The following is a 17,388-nucleotide window of genomic DNA, read 5'->3' on the forward strand; positions in this document are numbered from 1 at the left end:
AAGTTCTCTGACCGTTTGGCATCATATTATCATATGTCTGCATTAATGATGACTGCATGGCTCTTTGCAGCTGCAGAAATATTTATGACAGGCAGCCAATCTCTTTCACCGTCTCTATGCAACCGGGGTTATCTGAGCATTCATCTGAGGCCTTTGCTGCAGAAATTATGCAGGTGGCATCAGAGAAAGAGGAAAGCAACACACACACACCTGCTGCTGGCGCATGACACGAATGATGTGAAGAGAACATTCAAGAGAAGATAAACGTGTTCTCATTTTGGTGGGGAGGTTTATTTTGAACTCTGAGGTTGTCTACCCAAGGCAATAAAACATCTCACTATGACAACAATAAATTGACGTCTAAAAAAGGAATTTTACAGGTATTTTGAGGCGTAATCTGTCTCGCGCAACTGTCATTTGGCCCCACTAGAACAGTCAAAACACTGATGTTTTTGGTGATGTTCCTAAGATGTAACTAAATCATTCATTTAAAAAACTGACAGAACTTCTCATGTTTTGTCTAGTGTCGACATACTGGTCGCAACTGAAAGCTGGAGCAGCGTACGGTTGCTGTGGTTACCTCCTCAGTTTAAAGCAAATTCTGTTTGCTAGCATCTATTTGAAGACAGGTGATACGCCCCTCTGGTCAACTTGTAACCTAACTTTTGTAGTTACTGAAATGTTTACAAACACTGAAATGCATATATACCTGTATGAAAAACAATATGAACTCTTAAGACTTCACCCTACAACCTTTTACTTTCAACTGAAAACAAAAACATCTTGACTGTGTTTTGGAACATGGACGCCAATTCTTTTAACCGTGTTCCAAATCACAGCGACCATTGGTTCCAACATGGTTTGGGGGTATCTTCCATAATTCGCACCCTAAAAAAAAAAAAAAAAAAAAAAGACATTACCCAGTCCTCGAAGTGTTTGCTGTCGTTATGCAGCAATTCCTCGAACTGAATGGTGCAGTTGGCTACAAAGTCGTCGTAGCCAATCGGCGCATCATGAAACACCGACAGCTCGATTTTCCGGCCGTCGTGCACCTCCGTCACAAACTCATCGTGCCAGACGGGACTGTTGGTCTTCTGCTTGGTCGAGGTCTGACCCACGCGAAAATCATCTACGTTGAGGGCGATGTACGTGTCCAGCAGGAAGGTTTGCGTCTTTGGGCCGACGGCGTGTCTCAAAGACCAGGCTGTGGGCTTCAGGTCCAAAGCCTCGCAGATCTTAATCTTCAGCAGACCGTTAAAAACCACCATGGCCACTTTCGAAAGATTTAGTAACAATATTCCACTTCAGCGCCTGGTTAATTATTCAACCAGTGTATGTTACGGTCCACCGGTTTGTTTACGGGATTGTTGCTCCTTATAAAACAACGGTAAATGTCCTTCGTCGTCCTCGTGGATCTGCATGCAAAGTGTAGAAGGTCCAGACAGAAAGAGAATGTATTGCTATGACCTACGGACAACCTGTATGTGATTTTGAAGCTGTCCAAACACCCCTGTAGGCAGTCAGCAAAGCAAGTTGGAGCGAAAAAGGAGAGTTACAGTGTATCAGCACCGATACGACCAGCATTCCACACCTCAAAATATGCCAGATATATATGCTGGATCTCCTCAGGGTGAGCCTGTTCCCTCGTCTGGCTGGAGCGCTACTGGATGTGTCTCCTCCGCGCATTGGGAGGAAAGTTCTCCCCGCAAAGCGTCTTTCGATTCCCCCCAGACTGGAGAACGTGAACGGGTGTTTTCAAGGGCTCTGTACTCACTTGCTTCTCCCAGGGTCCTTGTTTGACCGTCGGTACTCAGTTTCCTGCAGACCTGCCTCTTTTTCTCCTGACTGTGTGTGTGAAGGCTGGTCCAGGAAATGCGCAAAACACGTCAGTTAGTGCGCGGAGAGGGCTGAGTGAGTGCGGCACTGTAGCGGCCCTGCTGGACCCGCTGCTGCTGCTGCTGCTGCTGCTTCTGGTCAAGCATCATCCACGGGGCTGTAAAGATGAAGCGTGGATGTGAATACCAAATGTGAATAATGCACCCTGCTCAAGTTATGCAATGCAGATGACCACAGACCGTATGAAGACCCTCTGTGACATATTCTTAGTTATAACTGAATACTTTTATTTTAATATATCATTAATGATTATTTGAACGGATTGGTCTACCCTCACAATGCTATAGCCATTTCTATAATAATTTCGTATTGGTGTTTATGGGTGTTATCCTCATCCTGCACATGGATGTTTACATTGCGTACTGTGGCAACTCCACTGGTAATCAAGCCGTTTTTCCAACCACTTTTACTAATGAACAAAATCGAGTTGAAAATGCAAAGTCGAGTAAAAATGACAGGAGTTATTACAGCAATTTAAAAGCAAACAAAAATGTTATGACATAATGATGAAAAAACGTTTTTACAGTAATTGCAAGACAAAAACTAGGTTACTTCAACTAGATGGTGATGTTTTTGTATATTATGTCGCTACATAACATTAAAAATGTGTAATAAAATTTGTAACACTTGGTCTGAAGACAGACTTTTGTCAACTGAGGACAACTTTGAAGTTGAAAATGTGATATATTGAGGTCCACCTTATCATCAATAGTCAAGCAAAGCGCCATCTCGTGGATGGAATTTCCATTACAGCAACAGGCTTAGATGGTGCGTTATGATAAAAAAAAAAAAAAAAAAAAAAAATATATATATATATATATATATATATATATATATATATATATAATATTCTAAAATATATATATATAGAATAAGTATAATGAAGGAATTATAAGTAATGTGTGCTGATCAGTGTTGCATCGTTCATTTAAATGTGCCTTCAATGGCGCATATGAAAGCACATATCCTACAAATGCTTCCCTGTTGCTCTTTCTGTTGTCTTGAGCTGCTCCAAAGTGCAGAACATTTTATTTAGGAAAAAGTTTTTGCTCCGGGTTACTATAAAGAGGTGTCTGATGCGCTCTGTCTGTTTGTCATTTAAACAACTTTATCATACGATTAAGATTAAAGGGATAGTTCAAACAAAAAAGAAACTTCTGTCATCATTTACTCACCCTCAAGTTGTTCCAAACCTGTATGAAATTACTTCTTTTGCTGAACACAAAAGAATATATTTTGAAGAATATGGGTATCCAAACAGTTTTACTTCCATAGTATTTTTTTCCACCCTATTTCCAATGGGGCCATACCCATATTCTTCAAAATATCTTCACACAGAAATTCACACAGGTTTGTAACAACTTGAGGGTGAGTAAATGATGACAGAATTTTCTTTTTTTTTTTTTTCTTTTTTTTTGGTGAACTATCCCTTTAAATCATATTAAGTGAGTCTTTAAATCCAGTAGGTGGCAGTGTCCTTATACAAGTGTTCTGCATTGCTTTGCCTTTCAAACTGTAAGCATCGTTTGAGTAGAGTGCTTGATTAAGTGAATCATATATGGGCATACATACATATCTCATCTCAAATCTTCAATATAAATAATGTAAAAACGTAAAAAAGATGAAGAAAATATATCTTTATGTAGACTTTAGTGACAAGACGATAAAGTCTATAAAATGACCACTTGAAATAAAAACACCATTATTGCAAATACTTTTATTCATCAACTTTCACTTTGCGCACATAACCAAAGTATGTTTTCTCAGTTCACACCACTTCAGATTTACAAGTGACTGAAAAGGCTAGGCCACTGTCCTCAGGTTTGGAGAAAAGCTATATATCTTACATATCTTAACACTAGTTGAACAAGAAATGTTTTTATCAATTTATTTTTATTAACGTAAGCACAAATCTAAGTCTTGAAGTGCAACATTCCCATGGGATAATACTATTAAGATCAAACAAATTTTCCATAACAAATGATCGCAAAGTCTTTTTTTTAAAAATACTTAAATGGAAAAGACCGGCATAAACTTTCGAAAACTCCATTTAATGCAATTAATTTTAAACTGTGTCTTTTTGTTTCAGACACAATAATTAGATGACTGATGTCTGCTGGAGGATGAATGGTGATGTTGTTTCGACATCAGGACATTTCCCTGAGGCTGGTTCTCATCCTGCAATGACATTAGTCAAAGATGTTCTAGCTCACACTATGGCCTCACACGAGTCTAGCATGTGGTGTGACTCCAAATGATGACATCACCAGTAGGAAGAAAATGAATGCCCCTTTGAGACATTGATAGTGCAGGGTTTATGAGTGTGTAGGCTCTGTGTTGCAAGAATAGAAGCGGCCATTTAGGGCTCTTTGAGGGTCTTAAAGCTTACTTCATTCCACCCCCAAAATGCCAGCGTCGATGTTCATATACTTAGTGCATTAGAAATTACTGTCGGCGACTGCCAATAGAAATCAGACCTGTGGACAATGCTTCTTTGTTTGGACATAAATAGACACATGAGAGGCCATCCTGAACAAACTTAAACCCCATGACAAGAATCATATGTAACATGGCACATTCACGTGTGTGTATATATATATATATATATATATATATATATATATATATATATATATATATATATATATATATGTATGTATGTATAAAAATCATAACATGCCCCATATGTGAATCAAAACACATGTATCTTGTCTAATAAAGCATAGACCTACATTTATGGCTAAGCATTTTTTCTCTCTTAAAACTTAAAACTTTTCTCTCTTGTGTTTTTTTTTTGTAATAAACTAGTAATAAACAACGACCAACAGTGGATATACATTTATCATTTTGTCATTTTCCTAAAATATCATGTCCACCACAGTTTCCTTTCCACCATATCTCAAATTAATTGCATTATATCAAACAGCATGCTGTGGTGGAAATTACATTTTAAACATTTTTGTAATAAAATAGACAATTTTTTATTTTGGATGCGAATAATCATGATTAAATTCTTCATACAGTGGACTACCAGAAAAATTTATAAAAATTTGGGACCAAAATTATTCAGACACTTTGACCTGAACATGTTTTGCTTAAGTGTTATGCTTAAGTCATATTTTATTTACTTTTTTTTTTTTTTTAACTATAGTGAATAAACTGTATTAATGAATGAAATGTTCAAGGTGTCTGAATAAATTTTGGTTTGACTGTGTGTGTGTGTGTGTGTGTGTGTGTGTGTGTATATATATATATATATATATATATACACACACTTCATTAGGCTACAGTTGCCTAATTATTATTTTTCAGCATTTCCTTTTAAGATTTAATGACGGTGAATCGGTCTCCTATTGATAAGCAATACACACACACTGTGCGGTTAAAGGCAACAGATGGCTACTTTGTCTGATTGACTATAATCATTAATCATTCATCCCTTGGCACTCATGCATTATCTCGGGTCTCCACGTTTTCAGGGTGGCAACCGAGGCAACGCTCTCTCAAACTGCGATCTCATTGGTTGGCCACCACGCTCGTCACTCCCCCATCCGTCGGAAGTACGTTCCCGTCCTGCGTCTCCCTACAGTCTCAACTCGCCTGCAAGCCTGCACTGTCGGCCTCTTTTTCACGCCTTTGCTCGGCTTGTCAAGCAGAAGTATGGGCTCAGTGGATCGGAAACTGGCCTTGGATTATTCTGCCGTTCCAACCGACCAGAATGATGCGGGATTCTGTTCTCCTTCTTCATAAAAGCAAACCTCGGGAATGAGCACTTCTGCTCCCTCGCTCGTGTTTTATTCGCCAGGGCTGAGCGTATATGGGGCAGTAGCGAGTCTAACAGCTTTAACAGCCTTCTTTTGTAGACAAAAGAAGGCTGCGAAGTAATATTCACAAATAAAAGAGGTAAGTTCGCCCCTTTGCGCTATTCATTCTCTGGATTGCAATGCGCCATTATTTGTGTATTTAAACGCGCTTTATTTCCAGCCGCTTTGATGCGCGTTTAATGTAACGGAACGCGTGTGATGTCACCGCTGGTTTTGTATGTTACCCCTCTACGAATGTTACAATGTAACATTCCAACATCCTCCCGTGTCTCTCTCTCTCTCTCTCTCTCTCTCTCTCTCTCTCTCTCTCTCTCTCTCTCGCTCTCTCTTCCGCGCTCGCTCGCACTCGCTCGCACCCTCTCCACGTTGCTCAGCTCACTCTCGATACCTGGGCATCACTTAAAATACTCTTTAATTCCCCAAACTGATATATACACTATGACATTACAAAATTTGCGATTATGATCTCGACCGACGTTTTCGTACAAAAAATAAACATTTTTAAGAGCTAGTGACGGATCTACTTTAGAGCAGTCAGATGGTTCAGTTTCTTATCATTCTCAGCAGCATGTAGTTTGTTGCTAACTGATATCACTTGAGTCCTAGTTATGGGTAGTTATAACGTGTCCACCTTCAAGAGGTGGAAATTTATAGGACTGTATAAGGAAAAGTATTTAAGGGCCTGTGACTGGTCACCATTTCTTTAACTTTTCCTCACATTTTTAATTACATCTTTTTGCATTCGTTTTAAATGGACATTGACAGATTAATATTTAAAAGGACAAATATTCCATGTAGTTCCCTCATATATTAAGAAGAGTGGTTGATCTGTGTGAGTTTTTCAATGACTTATTCTTAACTGTACTTTTGCCCTATAGTGTGGCACTCGGAATCAACTGTCATTTGTTCAATTGGTAAGAAGGTTAATCAGGAATTGCCGTTGCCATAATCAGTCATAAAAGTCTTTGTCTCTGTACGTAATGTTCTACAAATAACTATTCTTTACTTTTTTTATTTCATTTTCTCCTCTCAAAAGAAAACTCACTTCCGCCCCTTAATGTTGTCCAAAAGCCAGGCCACTCATCTGGACCCCATGAGAATAGGCGTGTCGAACTGAGAGAAATTGCAGAGGATGTTTTCTGGGTTTAATATGGGGCTGCATAACAGTCGTCGTCTAACTTTATCTGTCTAGTTTTTCTCTTTAGAGTAGTGTAGCTCAGCTATATCTTCATGAGGTCCTTATAGATTTCTGCTCTAAATTTTCTGTGATTATAATGTTTCTTTGTGTTGTGTTGTGTCTGTAGTTTAACACCCTTTTTCCTCCCTTTGTCAGTCTTGCTCGACTCTTCCTCGCTCTTCCCACACATTGCAATACATTCACGTCATCCATGTATTAGCTGTTTTATTTTCAAAATAGCATTATCATATATAATCAATACACTCTTACTATGGGTCACTTCTTTGGAATGCTTTAGCATCTCCTTTGATATCTGATCAGATGAGAGCCTAGCTAATGAGGGCACAGGGTATGGGTAGATGAGCTGCTGAGCTCATAACACTCATTCACACTGGCACTTCATCCATTCACTCATGACCCACACCACCAAACTGAAGTGCTTTTATGCAGGAGAGCCACATGAGAGGAGTTTCATATCCTTAACTGCTGGTCTGATAATGACACGTGTTTGAGCTCTGGCCTTGTTAATTTTGGGGAACTCTCATGCTTTTCTGCATTCTCTCATTCGAGAGAGAGCTGGATCAGAATAGTTTCTGAGAGAAGACAGACTGTCCCTATTTGACTGTCTAATTAGGAGTCTGGAGAAGAGGCTTCTGAAGAGAACTTCAGAACGGCATGCACAGTCTCAGCCGTGAGGGTTATCAAACTGTTCTGATTATACATCATCTTTGTACTCCTTTATTAGCAGAAATAAGTGCACAACATTTATTTATTTACTGATGATTCACTGACATGTTGTGTTCCTGTCTGGTGATCTTAAAGGGGTCATGAATTTGGAAATCAATTTTTTCTTGATCTTTTGACATATAAGTATAAGCATAAAAATATCCTGAAAATATCCTTCCTTGTTAGTCCAAAAAGAGTTTTCATTGAAACCAAGCTGCCCAAATGACTCGTTTTGGATTTTGTCACATTATGACATAATAGTTTGATGATAGACCTCCACTGTAGAAGAAAATTAACACCTGCGTCTACATCAGGGCTCGTCAACTGGCGGCCCGCTGGCCAAATCTGGCCCGCCAATCATATTCATCTGGCACCTCAATCTCCCTCCTCTTGTCCTGGGAGTGCGGCTAAATTTGGTTAGATATAGTGGCCGCGGTGGCTCATGCAGCTGTACAGCTATATACACACTTTTCGTACCATGCACGCTCCTCCAAATGACCTTCGAAACGTTTTCCATTCAAATATTTCAGCAGTTATTATTGTGTTCCGTATTTCTGTCGACGGAACCAGCGATATCAGTCATTCATGAATTAATCATTCTTTTGTTTTGATTCTTTTCCGTGAATTGGCCAAGCGTGCTTGCATAATGATCTGAAAAGATTTGGATTCATTTGGACCGCTCTTTCACTGAATCATCTGAGGTGATTTATCGGTCGGTAACAATAAATACAGAACAAATCGCACTGTTTTCATGTGTTTCACTAGTTTACTTAGCACTACGGCCCAGTGGATAACCGAACGAAAGCTTAAAGGAGCTGTTTTTTTTTTCCCTGTCACCTTAACTTGCGACATCTAGTGAGAAGTGTTTCAATTCGACACACACCTCTTGTTTACAAACTATAAATCACTTTATGGTTAAACTAGTTTTAAATCGGATGAAACAGCCTCAACATTCCCAACAAGACTGAGGAGGAAAACTGCAGAAACATGCCATGAATGAAGATAAGACTTTTAAATCCTAAAATCGCCACCCTTACAAACATTTACCATGAATGAACTGTAGTAAATTACCATGGTTTGTGGAAATGTGGAATATTTATATTGGAACCTATGTTATAGCCATTTATATTGCAATATATTTATTAGGTGGGTAGGGGAATATACAATTCTTTGTGAAGGTGTGTATAGTTTTTACCTGTGTTTAGGTGTTTTTTAGGCCTTTATAACATATCATAATATAATATCATTTGACAGTGGTAGTGAGTAGCCATGTATGGGTTTACCTGTGGTTACCAAGTCTCACTGTGAGAATATTTTCATTTACGCCTAATAATTAATAAAATAATTTTTACCAATAAGCACCACTGTCTGTTCAAAGTAAAATAAAAGAAACCTAGCATTGTGGATTTGCTCTTTTGTCCGGTAACACTTTAGTTTAGGATCCAATTATCACTATGAACTAGTTGCTTATTAGCAGGCATATTACTAGAATATTGTCTGTTTATTAGTACTTATATAGCAGATATTAATGCATTATTTTGCATGACCACATTCTACATCCCATAATTCTACCCAATACCTAAACTTAGCCTTTCTAACCATTTAATAAGCAGTAATTAGGGGTTTGAGGCAAAAGTCATAGTTAATAGTGAGAATTGACCCTAAATTTAAGTGTGACCATTTTACCTATTGTACCACAGTCGTACCAAACTGTGACCCTCAAAACCGAGGTATGTACTGAATCGTGACTCCTGTGTGCGTTACACCCCTAGTGGACACTGTTGGTTTTTTCGCTTCATTTTACTTCAGATTTGTTTTTAAACAAGACAGCATTCGGTGCCGGTTTTTCAGAGAGACTGAAAATAAAAGCTGATGCAGTGATGATGACTATATTGGATACTATACTATATGTATGACAATATTACAACGTTTCATTTTATTTAAAACACAACACTGCAAATGACAACGTATACGTTTTTCACTTTATTGAAAAGTATGAATGATAAATAGCCTATAAGACAGATAGACAGTGCGACAAACGATGGTACATATTTATTCATATCTCCGTTTACACAAAACACCACAGGTTATCCAGTCAACTATAACTGTGGTAACTTAAACTTTATTTGCCACAACAAAGACTTATAAAGCATATGTAATGCGCATAAATGTTTCACATTGTTGGCAAATGTTTCAACTATATGTTGATTTTTCAACATCAGAAGTTTTCAAAACAACAAGTGTATTGGTGGGGACGTTGAAATGATTTTTCATATCCAAAACTGTTACCCAATCATAGCAGTGGGCGTTTACTTCCAAGTCTTGAATGCGGCACGCCTTTCAAAAGAGAGGGTCAAAAACAGGATCGAAAAACAGCTTATAACTTATAAATTAGGATGTTTTTTGTTGTAAAAATCTTGATAACATTATAAGAGGACCTCAGAGAACATTAAAAAAAATTAAAAAAACAAAATGCAGTTCATGACCACTTTGAAGCAGTGGCATAAAATGTCATTATAGCTGAATAGTTCACATAAAATGATACCATTTCATCATCATCATTTACTCTCCCTACATCATTCCAGCCTTGAATTTATTTTCTTCTGTGAAACACAAAGATCTTTTGTTAATACAATGAAAGTGAATGGCAATTTATAGCTCCAAATGTTTATTATAAATACCAAAATAAATGACATTGTTCAAGGACCAACGGTATTTATTAGTGATTACTGAATCTGAAATTACAATTGGGTAATTGAACTTGGTATGTTGTTCAGGGTGGTGTGTTCTCATAGTAAAGTTCTTTGGCAACCTTTTTGTTTGCAGTTAAAGTGTGTCCACACTGCTGATATTTTTATCTTTTTCAGCTTATTCACATTGTGTGTATGAAATAGATGCTGACACAGTCAAAATTTGTCATTGGAAATGCGCTAATTAAACATCAGTGTTTCGGTCAATGGTTTTGGTCTTCCAAGATTATTTTGGCCAAGACCCTTTTTTTTTTTTTTTTTTTTTTTTTTTTTTTGCTTTCTTAGTAGCATATGTTCGGATGCTGAAACTTCTGTGCATAACTAGCATTTATTTGCATTCACTTTCATTGTATGGAACCCAGAAGCTTGGACATTCTGGTTAATATCTCTTCTGTTTCATGGGGGAAAAAAAGAAAATAATACAGAGTCAAAATGACATGAGGGTGAGTAAATTGTCAAATCAAGTAGGGTTTCAAGTAGTGTCTGTGATTAAAGACATGCTCTGAAAAGTTCTTCAAAAAGTTATTTCACCTTACAGTATTTTAGCTCAGGATATTCTTTCCAAACATTGTTCCTATCTGTGCATTCAGCTGTTTGTTTTTGTGAAAGTGATTTGCATAGTCAAGAAAAAAATTATGCCAACTCCCATGGAAAAACAACAAAGCCGATGCATCTGATATTGCAGTACATTAGAGATGCATCTGGAGGCTGAAAGGGCAGAGTTAGAAAAAGGAGCGTGTGAAAGAAGAGTCCATGTCTCATCACGTTGTCTTTGGAGTGTTATGTGAACGTTACTCTGCAGGTGCAATGTTATTTTTTTGGCTAGCGATCAGCAACAGTAAATGTGAAATTGTTGATTTATTGTGTGTTTGCCAAAGATCAACCTCTCAGCACATGAACGCTTAATAAAACCTTTATAATTGTTTCTAGAGTGAAGCTGGATAATTGGAATTGCTTAGAATATTGATGTTTGTTGCGCTGGATCATTGGATGGGTTCAGTCCAAAGCCCTATCTCAGTGTCTAAGTGTTTCTTCAGTCTTATATAACTCTCTTCACTGGTATTTTTACAGTCATTGAAGGTTTTATATAGGCTTAACATGTACCAAATAGTTTAGATGCAACTAGTAATTTGCCCATAATATGATTTGAGACTATTGACACACAATGTAAGAGATTTGGTGTCTTAATTAAATAATTATATGTGAAGAATAAAATATGTTTGAAGATGATGCACAACAATTTTGATAATCTGTTTTGTAGGCTGTGTGATTGCTTGTGCATTGGTCTTGGTGGTTTGGTCCTTCTTGATTCCGGGAAGGAGGTTACTTCCTGTAGTAAAAGGAAGCAGCACAACCTCTTAAATATGAAAACAACACCTGATGCCAAACTGTGCACTGGTAATATGCTTTACCTAAAACTAAGAACTTTTGCAGTTGTACAGTGCACAGTGAGAGTGATATTTAGACTTTCAGGAGCTGCTTGGCAGCAATTTTAAATAATGAAATCAATATATGGTTGATTTAACTAAAAGCAATTCAGCTTATGCAATGCACAGTAGTTAAGAATGCAATGTCATAAATGCTGCGCATAAAATAAATAAATGGGTATTTTTGCGTACCAATTTGTAGGTGTGCACTGCAAATGTGATCGAACAGAATGTTTACACAATGCTAAATACTATTCACTACTTCTACTGACCACTGTCCCATGACATGATAAAGAATATTCAGTTTAGCCAGTTAACTGACATGGGCCCTGTCCCAAATGCTGACCTAATTTGAGATGATTGTTGATTGTTGTTCCTTGTAATACTCCAATGGGTTTATGATTTATGGGTAATACATTTTTCTGTCTTCAGTGTTTTAGTGAATATTGAGTAAATCTTGTCTATAGTAAGTCACTTAATTTAATCAGTTTAAATTTTTCTCTTATCGGTTGACCACTGTTTGTGAGCACCCTTCTGAATCAGTAGATGACAATTGGGATAGCCTGCAGTCCCTTGGAATTCACGTGTGCATGAGAGAGTGAATGCCACGAGACTACAAGTGCACATCAAGTGCATCATTTAAGACAGAGCCAGCCGTACTGTCATGATGATTTGAGAGCAAAATTATATGCTTTCCCTGCTCATTCTTGTGGTATTGTGTGCCCTAGTAAAGAAATGCACAGTATATAGGCTACCAGTGGTCGACAGATATATCGCCAAGACTGATATTTGGCAGTTTTTAAAGGATTAGTTCACTTTAAAATTAAAATTACCCAAGCTTTACTTGCCCTCAAGCCATCCTAGGTGTATATGACTTCTTTCTGATGAACACAATCGGATTTATATTAATAAATATCCTGATAAATCCAAGCTCTATATGAACGGGACCAGTGAACGGGACCAAAGAGTATGAAGCTGAAGAAAGTGCATCCATTCAAAGCAAAGCGTACTCCACATGGCTCTGGGGGGTTAATAAAGGCCTTCTGAAGTTAAGCGATGTAGGGGTGTAAGAAAATATCGATACACGTGAATATCGCGATATTATGTTTGGCGATACTGTATCGATTCTCAAAAACACTGTATTGATATTTATTTATTTATTTATTTACTTGCATCCAAGATTCGTGGTTTTGTGGTCAGTTTAAACCACAGACTTTATAAAACCCAACCGCTAGATGTCAGTGTTATCTCAATGTAAACTGACACATAGCCGGAGAACCGCGAGGTGCATCAATAGCGTTAGCATTAGCAAACCCAGCTCACAAGACGATACAATTATTCAGCTCCCGCGGCATACAGAGCTGAAATGTGTGGACTCATTTTGGCTTCAACTATAAAAGAACCCACTAAGGAGATCGACAAGAGTCAGTTGTTTGCAAAATAGGCCATGTTAAAATCCAGAACTCGGGAAACGCATTGAATCTGAGGGCTCACTTAATATCCCGATGCCATCCACACTCCTGAGAGAGGCGTTACGCTATGTCCTACGCCTTCCGAATTCAATTTATGAAAAAAGCAGTCTGGAGGAAGCTAGATATTTTACTTTTTTACTTGTTAAATATGGATAGTTTTCTTACACAAATGCATCGATTTGCTTCAGAAGGCCTTTATTAAACCCCCGGAGCCATGTGGAGTACGCTTTGCTTTGGATGGACGCACTTTCTTGAGCTTCATACTCATTGGTCCCATTCACTGCCATTATAAAGATTGGATGCATCAGGGTATTTATTAATATAATTCCGATTGTGTTCATCACAAATAAAAAAAGTCATATACGCCTAGGATGGCTTGAGGGTGAGTAAAGCTTGAGGTAATTTTCATTTTAAAGTGAACTAATCCTTTAAATATCGACATGAGCCAATAAAGTTTTTCCATTTGGCTCATTTGTTGAACCGGGACTTTTATTTTGACAGTGCTGAGAAAACCCGTTTCTTCTATCTAACGTGTTATTAGATAGAACTGTTAAAGAAAGTAAACTATATGAAAAAATATTATAGCATTTGCTTTTATATTATTAGTAATAATAGAAAGGCAAACACTATAATACTTATTCATTTACAATCAGCATTCAGCAAATACACATTTATATCATTTAAACAAATCTTTGAATATAATAAACATTTAATTTTACAAACCTTGCAGACTTAGTCATATCTAGCCGTGACATCTTCTGAAGTGTGTATTTTGTAGACTGCATAAAAATGTGTGTAATGTTTGTAATGGTTGGTCCGTGTGGTTTGAATGCAGACAGGAGAGCTCAGCTGTTACTGGACATGCACGATCGACAAACTTTAAACCCTTGATTTCAATCTATGCTGTGCTATGTCCAGTTGTCCACTATATTCATATTATTTTCATTGTGTGCCATATGTAAAATTACTAGTGTCTTTATTTGAAAAAATATTGGTTATAGGCATTGGCCATCAAAAAAATCAATATCAGTCGACCACTCTTTAGTCTGTTCAGATTCTTTTCGGAGTTGCTCTGAGGTTTATTGTAAGCTCATGAGATGGTCTGTTCAGATATTAAGTTTTCATTTTAATTCATATGTATTATCTTGGCATTAGACTAGTCAACCATATATTTTGCTCTGTGAAGATGATACTTTTGGTCTCCTCTTTATAATGGGGAGATCTGAGCGTGATCTGCCGGTGGCCTCAATTTTGCATAATTTGTGCAGTACAACCACAGTGTTTTAAACAAGATCAGCACTTTTCCTTTCTGAAAAAAGGGAACAGTAACCGCCTCCTCAGACTGTTTTTGTGTCTGTCTACATGTTCTCTGTCAGTGTTCCCCCATCTATACTTCTGTCTTTACTTCTCTATAGTGTGTGTGTGTGTGTGTGTGTGTGTGTGTGTGTGTGTGTGTGTGTGTGTGTCTGTCTGCTGCCATGACAGTGAAAGTTCTTGGTCAGGTCCAGACTGGCTCAGTAATACAGTACATACCAGCAGATCAGCTGTGAGCAGATCCCTTAGTTCATTTATAGCTATGGCCTTGTGTCGATGCATGTCTGCCTGGCAACTCTGTGCTAACTGTACCACTCCTGCACCCACCCACTATATACATGCTCTTTGTGTATAACATTATGCTCACATTATTTGTGCTCACACACTATACATGTTTTAGTGCTGCTTTATCTATATATTTGGTATGTTTCACATTCCATTTTAAAACTACAATCTTAACAGATCACCTCCACTTAGTTTTAAATACTATGCTAACATATAATGCATTCATTTCAGTGCCCTAGGAATGTACATTTACAGAAAACAATCTCCCATCCAGTGTACACAAAAATTTCACGCATTTATTTTGTCCATAGCTTTTTTTTTTTTTTTTTGTATATAGTTTACACACCATCACTGCATCACCTTTTCTATGATTTATGAACAGCGAAAAGATTTTCATTGTTGTTGTTTTTTGTTTTGTTTTTTTCCCTGATAGGTCGTGGTCTCCAATCTATGGAGAAAGTGGGCAAGATGTGGGGTAACCTCAGGAGTAGATGCCAAGCCCTCTTCCACAAGGATGGCACAGAGTCCAATCTGTGTAGCCAGGACTTAGATTGTGTCCACTGTGTGGTGGACATGGGCAGAGGAGCACATGCAGAACCCTATGAAACTAGGTCTTCCACACCCTCACGGACCTTGTCACCACTCCCACTGGTTGCTGGAGGACGCAGAGGCCATAACTGTGTGGCAGATATTCCCCAGATAGTAGAAATCTCCATTGACAAAGAGAGTGAAGATGCACGGAGGGGCCCCCTTGTGCGTAGGGACTCCTACTCACGTCATGCTCCCTGGGGAGGTAAAAAGAAACATTCTTGCTCAACTAAAACGCAAAGTTCACTTGAGGCTGACAGGCGAACGGGACGCTCAAGAGGAAGTACAGCCAGGAGGGAGCGTCGTTATGGAGTTAGCTCCATCCAAGAGATTAATGATTCTGTAGGAGCTGGCAGCAGTGGGCGCAGCCTTAGCACCCGTTCTCTGCGGCAGCGACTTCGAGACAGTGTAGGCTTGTGCCTTCCTCTCACCACGCACCACCACTCTCAGCCAGCCAAAGGTCAGGTGTCCTCCAAACGTAAGATCCACCTGACGGAACTGATGCTTGAAACATGCCCTTTCCCGCCCGGTTCGGATCTGGCCAACAAGTGGCACTTAATTAAACAACATACGGCGCCAGTCAGCCCTCATTCCTCAACTGCTCTTTTGGATGCATTTGATTCAGCACATTCTTCCCCTGAGGATGAGGAGGAGAGGCTGCGTGAACGACGTAGACTTAGCATAGAGGAAGGAGTGGATCCCCCTCCAAATGCGCAGATCCATACGCTGGAGGCAACTTCACAGAGCTCTTCCCTCTATAAACTGGGACCAAAGATGGCTCCTGGTGTTGGGGAAGGACTTGTGGAGAGCAGGAGCATGGGAACAGTCTCCTCTATTTCTGGGGGGTTATCTGGGATTGCTGCACAGGTTGCAGCGAGTATGGCAGTGCCATCCCACGCTGTTGACTGTGACTCTGAGGAGGACTCAACTACCCTTTGCTTACAAACACGAAGGCCCAAGCAGAGGCATGCCTCTGGAGACACTCACTGCTCCAGACAGCCAGGGCCTTGGAAGGTCCACACACAGATTGACTATATCCATTGTTTGGTGCCTGACCTACAGGCTATAACTGCACTTCCTTGCTATTGGGGGGTGATGGACCGGTACCAAGCAGAAGCACTGCTGGACGGACGGCCAGAAGGCACCTTTCTGCTACGTGACTCTGCACAGGAGGACTACTTGTTCTCTGTTAGTTTTCGACGCTACAATCGGTCGCTGCATGCACGCATTGAACAATGGAATCACAACTTTAGCTTTGATGCGCATGACCCCTGTGTCTTCCACTCTTCCACAGTAACAGGCCTGCTGGAGCACTATAAAGACCCCAGTGCCTGTATGTTCTTTGAGCCCCTGCTCACTGCTCCCTTACACCGGACTTTCCCTTTCAGCCTTCAGCACCTGGCGCGAGCCGCCATCTGCAGACGCACCACCTACGATGGCATTGGTGCCTTGCCACTGCCTCCAACCATGCAGGACTTCCTCAAGGAGTATCACTACAAACAGAAAGTCCGTGTGCGCTGGCTAGAGAGAGAGCCGCCACTCAAGGTCAAATGAGGTCTGGCTCTGTGCCGAGAGAGGCAGGAGTGTGGGCAAGAGCTTTGCTGCCAGAGGAGTGTGTGTCTCATATTATCAATCATACAGCTGGCTTTAGATGTAAGGCAAAAGAGGATGTTTTGAACTTCCAGCAGTTTTTTCCTGCTAATACTACATGTGGAATCCATTCATATGTTTCAATGTAGTACATTCTGTCAAGCTAGCTTATGTGCTGAAGTGTTGAGCATGCTGGGAATGAGATGGTCTTATTCTCTCTGCTCTTTTTCCTATGACCTTATATCCAGTGAATCTTCACTAGCTTGCCCGCATGCCTCTTGCATTCTATCTCCTAGTGTTTTACACTATTTTGAGCAGTAAAACTGAGTGTTGTTACAT

At 39.2% G+C, this 17,388-nt stretch overlaps 2 protein-coding genes across 2 annotated transcripts in view; one reads left to right on the forward strand and one right to left on the reverse strand.

The window, feature by feature from the left end:
- prkceb (protein kinase C, epsilon b) overlaps positions 1-1,931 on the reverse strand; it is a 135,285-nt gene extending 133,354 nt beyond the window's left edge. The window contains exon 1 of the mRNA XM_048205602.1: positions 921-1,931. Within this exon, the coding sequence (XP_048061559.1) occupies positions 921-1,268 (348 nt within the window). The 5' untranslated portion in view covers positions 1,269-1,931. The remainder of the gene's footprint in view (positions 1-920) is intronic.
- Positions 1,932-5,433: 3,502 nt separating this feature from the next.
- On the forward strand, positions 5,434-17,164 carry socs5b (suppressor of cytokine signaling 5b). Its single transcript, XM_048205605.1, has 2 exons — positions 5,434-5,799; positions 15,305-17,164. The coding sequence occupies exon 2, from the start codon at positions 15,322-15,324 to the stop codon at positions 17,011-17,013; it is 1,692 nt and encodes a 563-aa protein (XP_048061562.1). The 5' UTR covers positions 5,434-5,799; positions 15,305-15,321; the 3' UTR covers positions 17,014-17,164.
- Positions 17,165-17,388: the final 224 nt, after the last annotated feature.

This window comes from Megalobrama amblycephala, linkage group LG10 (assembly GCF_018812025.1).
Source record: "Megalobrama amblycephala isolate DHTTF-2021 linkage group LG10, ASM1881202v1, whole genome shotgun sequence".
In the NCBI taxonomy this organism is placed as follows: Eukaryota; Metazoa; Chordata; class Actinopteri; order Cypriniformes; family Xenocyprididae; genus Megalobrama; species Megalobrama amblycephala.